General features: G+C 41.0%; 1 protein-coding gene across 4 annotated transcripts; it reads right to left on the bottom strand.

The window, feature by feature from the left end:
* Positions 1-202: 202 nt before the first annotated feature.
* Positions 203-12,343, bottom strand: rasgef1bb (RasGEF domain family, member 1Bb). 4 transcript variants are annotated; one of them, XM_017488922.3, is made up of 14 exons: positions 12,063-12,343; positions 10,192-10,383; positions 9,128-9,250; positions 8,177-8,314; positions 7,052-7,288; positions 6,669-6,743; positions 5,901-5,993; positions 5,615-5,717; positions 5,434-5,513; positions 5,222-5,317; positions 3,602-3,697; positions 3,372-3,495; positions 3,015-3,087; positions 203-2,691 (listed from the first exon to the last, which is right to left on the bottom strand). In XM_017488922.3, exons 2-14 carry the CDS (start codon positions 10,372-10,374, stop codon positions 2,670-2,672), a joined length of 1,443 nt encoding a protein of 480 aa, XP_017344411.1. In that variant the 5' UTR covers positions 10,375-10,383; positions 12,063-12,343; the 3' UTR covers positions 203-2,669. The 4 variants fall into 4 exon arrangements, with proteins under 4 accessions (XP_017344411.1, XP_017344412.3, XP_017344410.1 ...); XM_017488923.3 differs by having other exon boundaries at positions 12,308-12,326; XM_017488921.3 differs by lacking the exon at positions 12,063-12,343 and adding an exon at positions 10,874-11,346.
* Positions 12,344-13,934: the final 1,591 nt, after the last annotated feature.

Genomic DNA, 13,934 nt, shown 5'->3' with positions numbered 1-13,934 from the left:
GTACCTACGTTATTCCTGTCAGAAGTGTGAGATGTTTTGTACAAAAAATAAATCTTTTGTACAATTGATGATGACACATTGATTATAATTATTATTAATATGCAAGTCGTTCAGGGTGGATTTTTCCAATAACAAAAACAAACCATTCGGCTGCTAGTAAACGACCGAGATTAACTGTGTATTAATCACAAGTCGACAAAAATTGGATTTTTATAGATTTATTTATAGAACAGCGTCTGTATGTCAAAATACAGATTAACATTAGCTAAGTTAATCGGATAGCTAGCCCAGCACACAGGTTCACAGTTTCCGGGTAGCAAAAAAATACAACCCTCTACTCTGTTACATGATTGGTCCAATGCTATTTACTTCGTGATATCACAAAGCCATATGAAGCCCCACCCCCGAACCAGTTTTTATAGACTTTTATAAAGAAGTTTTGAGAAATTCTTTGTTTTAAAAGGAAACTGTACATTTAGTAAATGTAGTAAAATTTACTACTATGATAAAATATTTGACCCAAACAACTAAATGCATCCAGTGAGCGTCTAAATGTAGTTAAATGCTTAAAAATCAGGTTTTTGTGTTCAAGCACGCTTTAAGGATTTCAGTCGACTCAGCACAACACAAGAGAGGAGTGAGAAAGGAAGAAAAAAAAAACTTGGCTTCGTCAAGCATGTGCAAACGTGTCCTCGATTTAAAAAAGGGGGGAAACTGAGGAAAGTGAGCTGAACAGTTCATTCTGTTCTGGATGTGCACCTACGCTTTATCTTTGATACCGTCAATCCAAGGTCATACTAAGATCTAGAACTGCTCAGGAATTGGTGCTGGTGTTCATTCTTTATCATAAAGGTTTGAATTTACGCATTTTGTATCCTTAAAGTATCTTTATACAACACCTACAAGATTGTTATGTCTGTATTTCTGCTGACAGACATTTTTGTTTGAATTCCACTTTGAGTTTCAGCACATGGCAGGCAGTTAAAGAAAAGCCCAAAAAAAAACTAGTCCAAAAACAAGTGCAGCACTGCTCAAATGAAACACTCTTTACAATCTAAAACAGGTGGACGTGAAAGACGGATTCTCTTTGTGGTGTTAATTCTCTTTTCACATTCCCACAAGAGTCCAAGATGGATCAGTGAAAAGACTGACGTGGTGACAGCAGCGTGACCAGAATGATCAATGAGCACGGACATTCTTGGTACCACTGAACACATTGCCATGACAACCCTGTTCCTGACCTGGTTCTGGACTTGAATTTGAGTCCATCCTGTGTAAATCTATGCCATTTGTGTACCTTCTGGTAATCTATGGAAGTAGATTTTATGCATTATGATCTAATAATCTAGTAATTGGCGAGCCAGCCAGGACCTGAAAATAGCAAGCCAAGTAGGTCCTGGAAAAATGGCAAGGTAGTCAGAGTCTGGGGAAAATGGTAAACCAGCCATGAACTGCAAAAACTGGTGAGCCAGCCAGGATATGCAAAAAAATTTCAAAAATGGCAAGAGAGATAGGGGATGAAAAAAATGGTGAGCCAGTCAGAGCCTGTAAAAAAAAAAAATGCAAGCAAGACAGAGCCTGAACAAAATGGCAATGGCAAGCCAGTTAGGACATTGATTCAGTGATTCAGCAGTGATTCAGCCAGGGACTGTAAAAGAAATGGCAAGCCAGACATGACCTATAAAAAAAAAAAATGGTAAGCCAGTTAGGAAATGGTGAGCCAGCCAGGGTCTGCATAATTAGCTGGTCAGTCATGGCCTTCAAAATGGCAACCCAGACAGGACTGTAAAAATGTTGACCCAGCCAAGCCCAGCGAAACAGTGGGCCAAGCAGTGCCTATAAAATAAAAATAGCGAGCCAGCCAGTAGCTAACTGACAAACAAGACCGAATGACATCACACACATTGGGTATCCTTTAAAAGATGATCTAAATCGAATGACTGATCAGAGTTAGCTGAATGATTTAGCCTAAGACCTGTTTTGGGACATTCCTAAAATATCTTCAAAGGTTTACACAGTTGACTTAAGTAAAATGGGTGGGGCTAATTTCCTGAAATAAATCAACTAGACCTAGCAATACCCATTACATGGCAATATTTCAGATCACTCCATCAGGTACTACTGTATCTACACTTAGACACACAACCGAAACGTCACCTTTCACAAAGTAAATACCTTCATTTAAATCACTGAAAAAAATCGACTTCTGATGCACAATTATATGTTTAGATTTTCTTTATAAAGCAACGTTCAGTTTATATACACGAGGCCACCAAATCCATACAAACCCCCCCCCCCCCCCCCAAAACATTTAAAATGGCATACAAAACATACACACAAAACATAGGAATAGATTTTACAGCTTACACGGTGTAACAGAAGAGGTCAGCCAGCGACGGGCTCTTCGTTTATCCAGAAGATTACAACGCTTATAACACTTCACTAAGCTTACACAAACTGCTTAACATGAGGTACATGAGATGAGATGAATATGCTTCTCTAATACGGAGATGACGCTGTGATGAGAATCCGGTCTCATTATTCAGCAGAGGCGGAAAATAATGATATGAATATATTTTTTTCATATAAACAAAAACGCTTTGAGCAGTGTTTCACTTTATTTCATTTCGGTCAGGACCGGCTCTTCCGACGCTCCCAGAAATCGGCATCTACATCCTGCTGAGAGACGATCTGCAACACAGACCAAACACATCGATATCCAGCGAAAGTTCTTTTTACACCAAAACGAAATCAATCAGGACGACGTTCAGAGGCTAACGTAGCTAACAAATAATGAAAGATCATGGCCAGCAGTTTAGCATTGTACTCAGTAGTCTTCGTAACACCACTTGCACATGAAATACTTCTGTATTTAATAACGATAGCAAACATTTCCACCTTTAAGATTTAAGCCACGCCTCCTACCCAAATCAGAAGTAATCTGCCATCAAGACAGAGCTATGCCTCTTTTTTAATTTTTTAAAAAAGTTTTTAAAAGGTACGAGAGTCCTCACCTGAGGGAGCGGCGTGTATCTCTCTCCCGGTTGTTCTCTGGTCCTTCACTCTCGTAAGAGGCCAACTGGAGCTCTGGAACGGTCAGAATCGTTACGTTAACGCGCTCATTCGAATACGTTATCGTTTCTATAGTAACAGCGCATTCACGGGGACCTGTACGGTGGACGTTCTACAACAAAATATTTAAAAAATTTGTTGTATGAGAAGAATAAAACAGTACGGAAGACGTGCTGTTATAAGAAAATACAATCAGCTGCGTGGTAGGGAGAGTAACAGCGCTTCATCATCATTTTTTTCTTTTGTTGATGACACACAGAGTGCTTTACTCTTTCCTTCTTTATCTCTGGAACTCTCACCGTCTTCTGTGAAGACGGTCACGCTGATGAGGTACTGCAGAGTTTTCCTGTCTCTCTCAAACGGACAGATCACCTGCCTCCATGCCAGAAACTCACTCACTTGCTTGGCCAGCTCCCAGAATTTCTGTCAAAGAAAATTAAAACAGGTCATGAACTGCTCAAATCAGACAATAAAACAATTATTTAAAAAAAAAAAAAAAAATTATTATATAAAGGATTTGTGGACTCACCTCAAAGTTGATGTGCCCATTGGGCAGTCGACTGGCGCAGCCCTCGTTAAGGAAGTAGAGGTCCTTAATGAACAAGCTGAAGAATGGAATAACGATCTGAAAATGTAAAAAAAAAAAAAAAAAAAAGAGAGAGAGCGAGAGATGACAGGAAGTAGATTAAGATACATGCTTCAACACTTATTCGCAATATTAACCGAGTACTGGTCTTGGTAAATATGGTCATGGTCCTGACCAGAAGTTTGTAATAAATAATATTTGTGTCGTCTTTTCTCACTTTAAAAAAACAACCTAATCGACGGGAACGCCAACGAATAAAGCCAGCTAGGCGGCAACACGAGCAGCATTGTCCATCTCATGTACATCTCGAGTATTTAAAGCAACGCCCACTAGATGGCATGTGAGAGCCAAAACATCTCTGACCATCTGGATTCATAGCTGAACCGTAAAATCGAAAACTCTGTCCTTACCTTCAAAAGTGTTTAGAATTTCGAGAAAATCCAGAAGACTGGTACGCAAAACAGCGCTTTCGTTGATTTTATTCAGTAGCGAAGACGGTGTCGTGGTGCTATAGTGCCTCTATTATTTATCTCGGTGCTTTTGGACGTTCCAAAAGTGCGCAGGAGAACGGAGAGTAAACGCTTGGACCCAAAAAAGGATTCAGTGCTTCCTGTCGCGATCTCAACTCAATCTTACTTTAATTTGGACTCAGTACTGACTTGGCCTTGACCCCCTTAAGACTCGGTTGTGACTCGTTCTTGGCTAATCTCGGCTGGTCTCATTATTATTATTATTATTATTATTATTATTATACGTAATTAATAGAGGCATTTGTATGATAAACGAAAATTGAAATCTTGTCAGAGATTTCCCCTCGCTGAGCGAGCAGCGCGCTCACCGGCCCGTAGCGCCACAGCGTGCATTTCTGAGTTTTCGCTTTGTTTCGTTTTGACGTGTGTTTTGTTTTGGTTCCTGTCCCGTCACCGCCCTTGTAACGTTACTGCTTGTCCCTTGTGTCTCAGCCGTTCTGCGTTATTCCCGGTGATTCCCGGTGGTGATGTTTCATCGTCACGTCGTGACGTATCGAACTTCAGTATTTGCCGCCTGAGCCATACCAAGCCTTTGATCTTGGTTCCTCACTTCATGTTTTTGATCCTGCCCCCGTTTCCTCGTCTACGCCCGGTTTACGTCCGTCTGTACATCCCCCGACCCACGCCTGTTCTCGACTGTTTTTTGCATATTGATTTGGATTTTGTCTGCCTGTCTCTTTAAATAAAGCTTTGAACGGCACTTGCATCCGTCACCACCCTCAGCGATACGGTAGTGCTTCCCTTTTATATTAAAAAAAAAAAAAAAAAACGCACCTTTTTATTCATTAAACAAATATTTAACACTGAAAGGTGGAAGAAAAAAAAAAAATCACGACATCCACAATGACATCATTTATCACAATATTGATATTATATCATAATATCGCCCAGCCCTAAATGCCATTCCCATTGAAACACCTCTGCAGTATTCCTCATTTCGAAACCTGTCCCCGAAACTCCACTAGTAATCCTGAGTGTGTGTGTGTGTGTGTGTGTGTGTATTAGTTAAACCCTGTTTAATGAGTAACCCTACCTTTTCTCTGGCGGTGTGAGCCGTAGCTGACCTCTGAGTGGCTCCTCGCAGTGCAGTACGGTAGCTGTAGAAGTTGTTGGACGGATCCATTTGATGCTACAATAACAAAAACACACCAAATGTAAGATTAATAAAAAAACAACAACAACAACAACAACAACAACAATGATCCAATCTGTACTTGCAATTCAGAACACAAAATGGCGTCTCACCTCCAGGATCTCGAACTTGTCCATGTTGACTTTGCCCCAGGTTTTCTTCAGCCTGGACACGGGACTCACGTTCATCCCGGCTGTGAGAATAAATCCAGTCGAATATAGTTTTTTTTTTTTACACAGGTTTTATTGCATGTTTATAAGCTTCAAAAGAATAACGTAATATAGCATCACTCACTGATTATAGCCATTAAGGAGTTAAAGTTGCCGATGTTGAAGCATTCCCGAGCCACGTCGATGAAAAACTCCAACACTCGAGCTCGGTGCTTCTTCTTCACTGGCTAAACCATGCACACGCGCATATATACACACACACACAGCAGGGGGCGCCACAGCGTCAATAACAGCGGAGACAAAAAAAAGGAGGTGGAGATTTCTGAGAAATGATGCCGTGAACTCATTTCGGCGAAAACCAGATTAACACCACGTCTTATTCGTGATGTTTTTCACACAAAAATGCTCACCAAGCAGATTTCTGTGGCCACCAGGTAACTCAGCCGGTTAAACCACTCAACGTAGGCTTCAAGATTACTGACTCTCCTTTTGCTGAAAAAACTCTGGGGGAGGAGGGGGGGAAAAAATAAACAAACAAACAAACAACAATTTCAGTTTGTTTCACAGTAATATCACAATCACGTCAGGAGACACTGTCTAAAACGAAGGGACGAATCGATCGAATAAATAAATAAATAAATAAATACTGAACAGAAGAAAGAAAATGAAATACAAACACATAAAATTATCATCCGACTCGCATCACTACGCAGTAAAGTGATATCTCCGTCATTTTCACTCGGATGCGGTCGCGACTTGGCGGACATCGTTAATTTGATTCCAGATAACTTGTTTATCCGCAAAACTAAAAAAAAAAAAAAGAAAAAGGTTATACCGAGATTTATAAAGAAACCCCAGGTGGATAGAGTTAAGCTAAGAATGTACTCCGGAGGTTTCTATTTAATATCCGCATGACAAATGTTTCACACACAAATCTGCACGCATCCAAAATTCCCATAATGACGCACCTCTGATTAAATAACCTAAACAACTACGTTAATTTGTTGTTTACGCCCCTTGTTTTCGCTCCTTCTGGAGCCGAGTCACCTGATCTAAAAAGTCACGCCGAGATCGTTAAAGACTCGCTGAGTCACTCGCGCTCGTTTAGAGGTTTGTTTTGTTGTTGTTTTTTACTGAATCCATGTGCGGAGAGGGAAAAAAAAAAAAAAACCCCTCACCTTATGGTTATCAGCAGGTCTTTTCTGAACGAATGCCTGGACGAACTCCTCGGGGCCGATGTATCCCAGTCTCTCCTGTACGCCAAACACAACAGAACCATCAGAATCCTTCGTTCTGATTGGTCAGAAAGTCGCAAATCTTTGTTATCTTCTAATACGCTACGGTTTCTATAGTAACTTTGTAAACCTTTTTACAGCGCAATGTAGATTTTGTCCCGTTAGTGTTACCGCTGTATAGTATAGCTCGATTATGCAGGTTTGCATCAATATTAAGCGAACGTTAGCATGCCATCCCATAATACCTGCATGAGTATCAGTATCTGACACTATGTGAATACACCCCCCCCCCCCCCCCACACACACACACACACACACACACTCACCATCTCGATATGCGTGAGCTGCTGAGCGAGGATGAACGGGTCGTCGCACACGTTCAGAATACACTCCTCCCTCCGCACGTGCTGCTTCGCCTTCAGAGCGGACGGTTTCTCCGCCGCCGTCGCCGATGACGCCGTGACCGCCGTGCTGGACGTCACCAGAGACTCCTCGTACTGTCCCAGGATGGTGAGTTTGCGCAGGAGTCGCTGGATCAGACGCTGCATCGCTCTCCGAGACAACTACGAAACATCGGGAGCGACATCGAAGTGAGGAGCTTCATTTATGTGAGTGAGGACGCTTGATCCGAGAGTTCTGATATGACAGGAGTACGAAATAAAACACCTGGGGCCTGACTGTTACAGGAAAATAATCGTTAGCACCCTAACGCCGATCATTTCCCTTTAACGCCACGTCCCGAGGTATTTTATTCCTCTTATACCGCGGCAGTTCTGCAACAATGACAATTTTCTGTTTAGAGCTACATTTAATGTTACAGAACGTCCGTAAGACGCGTCAGTTCCTGTTCTCGCTTACGTTATAGCAGCTATAAACGCTCGTTCCCTCACCAGCATCTCTTCATTCTCTCTCTCGATGTTTATAAACAAACAAAAACAAAAAGCTGCTTGCCATGTTAGAGGCGTTAAATGTAAAATAAACCTTTATTCTCCTTGTAGAAAACTTCACCACATCAACGGTTACTATAGAAACGATAACGTACGAGAACATTTTTCGTATCGGGAAAATACCGCGATATATTTGATATTTTTGCCGTACCGCCCACCCTTACAACATTACACTTCCGAAACGTTTCCTGCGTTTTATCCCCCAGCTCGCATGCGACCAAACCCTCGTGTCCACCAGCACCAGCGTCATCTCTTCACACCACTGTTCGTGCGTCTCGTTCGCTCTCAGATAAAACCGCTGTCCTCTCGAGTCTAACGCACGAGAACACAGACGTCTGACTGGCTGCGTTGCTAAGCAACAGTCTTAGAAAGAAAGAAAGAAAGAAAGAAAGAAAGAGAGAGTGCTGGATTTCACGTCTGCTTAAAAAGGCAACGATGTCATCATTCTCCTGCAATGATGACATCATCTTTAGAAGTTTTAGAAATGAAAGAGGCGGTGCTGACCTCATCCCCGAACGCCAGCCGGTGCGTCATCTCTTTCAGGCTGCGCATCATGCGCTCGTCCCGGAAGTCGTACGGAAACGTCTCCGTCCACTCGGTGAGAAGCTGCACGATCTTCGGCGCGATGTCACGGATCCGTTTCTGTTACGAGCAAAACAGGAAGTGGTTTTATAAACAGAACATAGAAAAGAAAGTTTAAAAAAACAACAACAACAACAAAAAAAAACACACCCCTGAAATGTGTTATAAAGTGGCGTTAGATTAGCTTTATTCCTCTTATACCTCCCAACAATGGGAAAACTGCCAGTGATTACGGTTTTTTTAGTTTTTATTTAACGGACAACGCATAATACTTTTTATCCATTTATAGCTACGATTAATGCTTTGGAATGTCCGAGAAAATATATATTTTTTTTTTCCATTATTATATAAATATACTATATTTTTTTAGTTGTTATTATAAGCCGTAAGCCAATCAAATTCTGACAAACAAAGCCAAAGCCCCGCCCACATAATTATGCCGTTACCACTCGGAAACACGCTTTACATTTCACGCCGTCTTTAGTGTGTACGTAAATCAAGGGTTTGTGTCCAGGAACGCTTTTTCATACAATCTGAATATTAAAATATTAGACAATCTAGTTTAATAACGTCATTTCTGGATATTATTCACAATATTTAATGCTTCATGAACAGAAATTTCCCTCATTTCTTTCGAATGAATCTGCAGTTAGATCGAGGTCGATATTATATATAATTGCCATCAAATTACGCTCAAAATATTACTATAATAATTATTATATCGATGATGATTTCAACAGAAATTCTCACGGGCACATTCGTCAGTGGAAGAGTGTGGAAATAAACATGCGCATATTTATGCACCGGTTATATTTATGTAATAACACCGATAGCGGCTTGTTGTGGATAGCGCGAGCGCGCGATATTTTTTACCTTATCGACCTGAGGGTCGCCGACTCGGTGGTGCTCCACACACAAGTAACACACTCTGGACATGAGCTCGAACGGATGCAGGAAGAGACGGGAATTCAGCAGGAAGGTGAAGATGTACGACCTCTGAAATACGGCAAGAATTGTGCAACGTGTTAAACACGTAAGGTTAAAGATAGCAACAACAACAACAACAACAACAACAACAACAACCTGAAATCGTAACTGTGCTTAACTATAAATATGTTAAGCACTACAATACACTAATAAAAGGTAAAGTAGCAAAAACTATTAAAAAAAAAAAATCAATGCTTTGTAATCAATAATGAAAACAAGGTAAATAATAAAAAAAATATATATATATATATATATATCAACAAACAAAAATAAAAACGGATTTCCCTGTCCAATCAGTGACTTGTTTTTCGGCGTAATAATGATATTTGAAACCGTTTCGAAAAGTTCGTTCATGCTTTCATGATCACGCTGTAAAAAAAAATAAATAAATTACCGTAAGACATAAATTTGTTAGAATATATAAGCATTAAGAACCGATTTTTAACCGCATCGTAATCATAACAAATAGTTTTTCCGCTTACCCCACAGCGCTGTTGAATTCTCTATTCTGATTGGTCAGAACGTGTTGATTAGTTCTCAGCGGATAACAGAGGCTCTGACGGTTTATATTCATTCTGATATCGTTTCTATAGTAACGGCTCGTTCACAGCGGGCGTGTGCGGCGGATTTAAAAAAAACAGTCTGTAAGGAGAGTAAATGTTTGTGTACAACGCTGATGGAAGGAGTCTCCAGTGTCAGCGCTACGTAAAGCTGTAACTTTAAGCGTGCAGACATCTTCAGGACAGAGGAGGTCACGCTTTTCGCGGTTTCTCCGTAACGACAAGATGCGGGGTTTTTTTGGCCTTATGTTTAGTTTATAGCCGCGATGACATAAACGGGAACAGGAACTATATTCAAATATTAAATGTAGCTATGGTGGATAAAATCTTTAATAAGTGAAAACTGTATCATAGGAAAATTGCTGTGGTATAAAAGAAATAAAGGTTTACATCAGGTGAATAATCCACAGTGGGGACGAGGTGCTGTATGAGAGCCTCGAGTGATCCGGATACGAGGTTGTTGTCGTGATATCTCAGCCCGCCGTAGCTCTCTTCCACAGGTTTGCAGCGAGTATGACCTCCTCCGTACGGGTTCTGAGGAAACTTCGCTGCGAGCGGCGTCGTCTGGGGCATCCTGGAGTCCTGAGGGACAAATTAACATCGGTCAATACACGTTCTATTCTAGCATGCTGAGGTTGTGTTAAAGCCTGAGCTTCCTGTACGTGCTAGCACGTCTCTTAATGCAGGCACGGGATTAGAATAAAGCCCAGCAAGGATTCGGTACGTCAATGTATTCGCTTTCGAAGCAGGAAGTCAGACACGGCGAGCCAGTGGTGTTCGAGATATGCATGACCTCACACCGAATCTAAGTAGCTAGATAAGATGATTGTTGTTGGGGAATGAACACACACACACACACACACACACACTCACACACACACGTATTCAATTTCCAAGGAGTAAGAAGGAGAATAACAACATACGTTTGATGCTAACTAGCTGCTACTTTTGAGAGGTAAGTATGGGCGGGACCAACCGAGCATTTGATTGATTGGCAAAAAAACTTTTTCCTGGAAACGATTTACAAAATAAGAATGTCGACAAACCGCTGTCGCTGTTCAGATATACACACCACTTTATTAGGAACACCTGTACACCTGTCCATGTGTGAAATCACGCAGGTGTCAAGTCAAACATCAGAATGGGGGTGGGGGTTGTTTTTGGTGACTTCTTGTGGTGGGTTGTATTTCCTGGGATTTTTCAGGGAGTGCTGCGAAAGACAAAAAAAAAACACCCAGTTCCGAAAGTGAAAGCGCGTTGTTGACGTGACAGAGAGGAACAGGAACACTTCTTAGAGCTGACAGGAAGCTGACGGTAAACTCAGTCAAACACTCTTTACACCCGTGGTGAGCAGAAAAGCATCTCGGAACGCACGGCGTCGAGGCGGACGGGCTACCACACCAGAAGGGTTGCGCTCCTGTCAGTTAAGAACGAGAATTCGAGGCTACGCTCGGAAGAGGCTCACGGAATCAGGACACTTGATGATCACCCGTTGTTTTTCCCGATGTAGGAAGACCTTAAGGGTGTGTGTGTGTGTGTGTGTGTGGAAGGGTGGACTGCTTGCCATTTACATTCAGTATCAAGACGCACACCTTTATTAGTACTTCCCTGTCGATTATTAACCATCTCCGTCTCCTTCATGACCGCCTTCACATAGTAAAACCATTTCACAACCTCGAAAATACACCTGCCCTGGTTTACCCAGGTAGGACTGACCGACGCTGAGCGACTCGTATCCTTACAGCACACACGTCAATCACCACGGTGCCACCACACTGCTTTCTGATCTCGAAACAAGTTGATAGAAAAGACGTGTGAAAGGACGAAGGGGTATTTAGGATAGGGGGACGGGACGGGTTTTAAAAAACAAAGCCAGGGTAAATATTTCCCATCATGACTGACTGATGACTGACTCATCCGGCTGGGCTGGAAATCATCTGCAGCAAAACAGCTTTGAGAAGAAAAACAAATCCAAAAAAAAAAAAAAACACCATGGATGAACCCCTTATCAAAGCAAAGAACTGTTTACTAAAATACAGGAGCTAGGAATGTTGTATAAAGCATATTAAAATGGTCAATAAACCCCAGGATGACATGAGTTAGGTTAAAGGTGCTTTACTCGACATTATGGCATTGCATAAGGACCCTAGGATAACCAGTACTACTATTACTACTACTTCTTAAAATGAACTTTATATCATGAGTAGAGTATTTCAAATGTATAATATCAACCCAAGGTGAGATTAAAGCTGTAAACTTACCTAGAAACTTAAAAAAAAAAAAATAATAAAAAATAAATAAATAAAAGAGCAAAGTACAGAAAAATCCTTGACTGTAAAAGTAACCCGAAACAGACAAAAAATACACGCAGCTCCGGTTAAAACTCGCAAAATCTTCGAGTTGTTTTCAACCTCCGACTTGAAACAAATCAAATCCCGACTTTATATCCAGAAGTTCTGAGTTTATAAAGTTAAAACCGGTGTTTTTTCAACTTCCATTGTCTCACCTTCGCAGGATAAATATCCAGTTTCAGTCCAGCAGAGCGACTGCGGGAAGCATTAAGAGGAAAACCGGGCAACAAAGTCCCGCCCATCATGCAGAAGCAGACCAATCAGCTTAGAGAATAGAGAAGCTGGGACGTGTCCAGCGATCTGATTGGTCCGCAGGACGTCTGTCATTGTTCAAAACACTCGAGTGGGAGTTTGTCGCGAGGTTGTTGTTGTGTTGTTGTTGTTGTTGTTGTTGTTGTTGTTTTTACGCACAAGGTCGCAAAAAGAAGTGTTTTGTTTTGATGAGACATTTCGTTCTCATTCGAGTGTAGAACATAATCATGTACACGTTATTCGTTATTCATTTAAATCCATCAACATGGTGTTGTTAGGGAAACAATCAGCCATCTTCCAAACAACAGTGTACAAGTTTACTGAGAGCACTTTCCATATCTGAGGTGCTTTTTTTTTTTAAAATCAGTTATCAGTTCAGTGAGTCATATAAACACAAACGTTTCCTTTATGTTCTTATCTAAAAAAAATAATAGGATATAATATATAATCCCGTGGGAGAGTAAACGCAATCGCACAAACACTTTTGTGTGAAAAACGATACCCTTAGGACAAAATGTCAACAAAGATTTAGCAGTAAGATCTTTTATTGTAGATTACGGTATGTGTAAGGTTTCACAGACGTTCTTGCATTAGGACAAGTCATAAAATGATCAAATGTAGGCTACACAATAAAACAGTCAGTGTCGTGATGTTATAGGGAAATAATCAACGACGGGATGGAGTGATCGAGCAAGTCCTGCTGAAAAAACAACTACAGAGACCCTCACAGAATTTATAATGGTTTTAATGGTTTTTATGGAAACTCCAAGAGTCCCTGTGGATCTCTACTGGTGATTTGCCTTCTATTGGTGGCATGTTATGTCTAATGGATACCACTAAGGACCAGTAATGGTAATGATCATGATTTTAATGGTTAGCTGATGGTTTGTAACGGTATTTTTTAGTGGAAACCATTAGCATTTCTGTCATTTTTTTCAGCAAGGAACGTTACGAAAGGTCACTAAGTGTTTAATTCTATCAAATTATTATTATTTTATTTATTGAAGAATGGCGTGTCAGTGTTGTGGAACATCCATGAAACAAGTTCGTTCTTGTTCTCGCTTCCGTTACCGTTCCTTCACCAGCCTCTCTTTATTCTCTCTCTTAAATTTAATCACACACACACACACACACACACACACACACACACACACAAACCTTGCAAAAACCGGAACACGTAAACTCCACAGTCCTGAGAACTTTCTCATGAGAGAAGAACCCTTACAGCTGCAGCTTTACCTCAGACTGTTACAAAGCATTGACACTGGAGACTCCTTCCGTAGAGAGCATCTCAGAAAACATAGATTATGTTGAGCATCCGTCTCAGACATCCCTGTGAATGAGCCGTTACTATAGAAACGATAACGTATTAGAGCGAGCGCTTTGATATAAACTTGTGATTTGAATTACTGCCAGAATTATTGTCATAGCTGTGCTTTTATAGAAAATGAATCAACACCTTCTGACCAATCAGAATCCAGAATCAACGGTGCTGTGGTATAACCAGATATTAATAGTGACAAAATATAT

Source organism: Ictalurus punctatus, chromosome 16, assembly GCF_001660625.3.
Source record: "Ictalurus punctatus breed USDA103 chromosome 16, Coco_2.0, whole genome shotgun sequence".
Lineage (NCBI taxonomy): Eukaryota > Metazoa > Chordata > Actinopteri > Siluriformes > Ictaluridae > Ictalurus > Ictalurus punctatus.
Note: the sequence above shows the minus strand (reverse complement) of the source record. Positions and strands in the feature narration are given on the sequence as shown.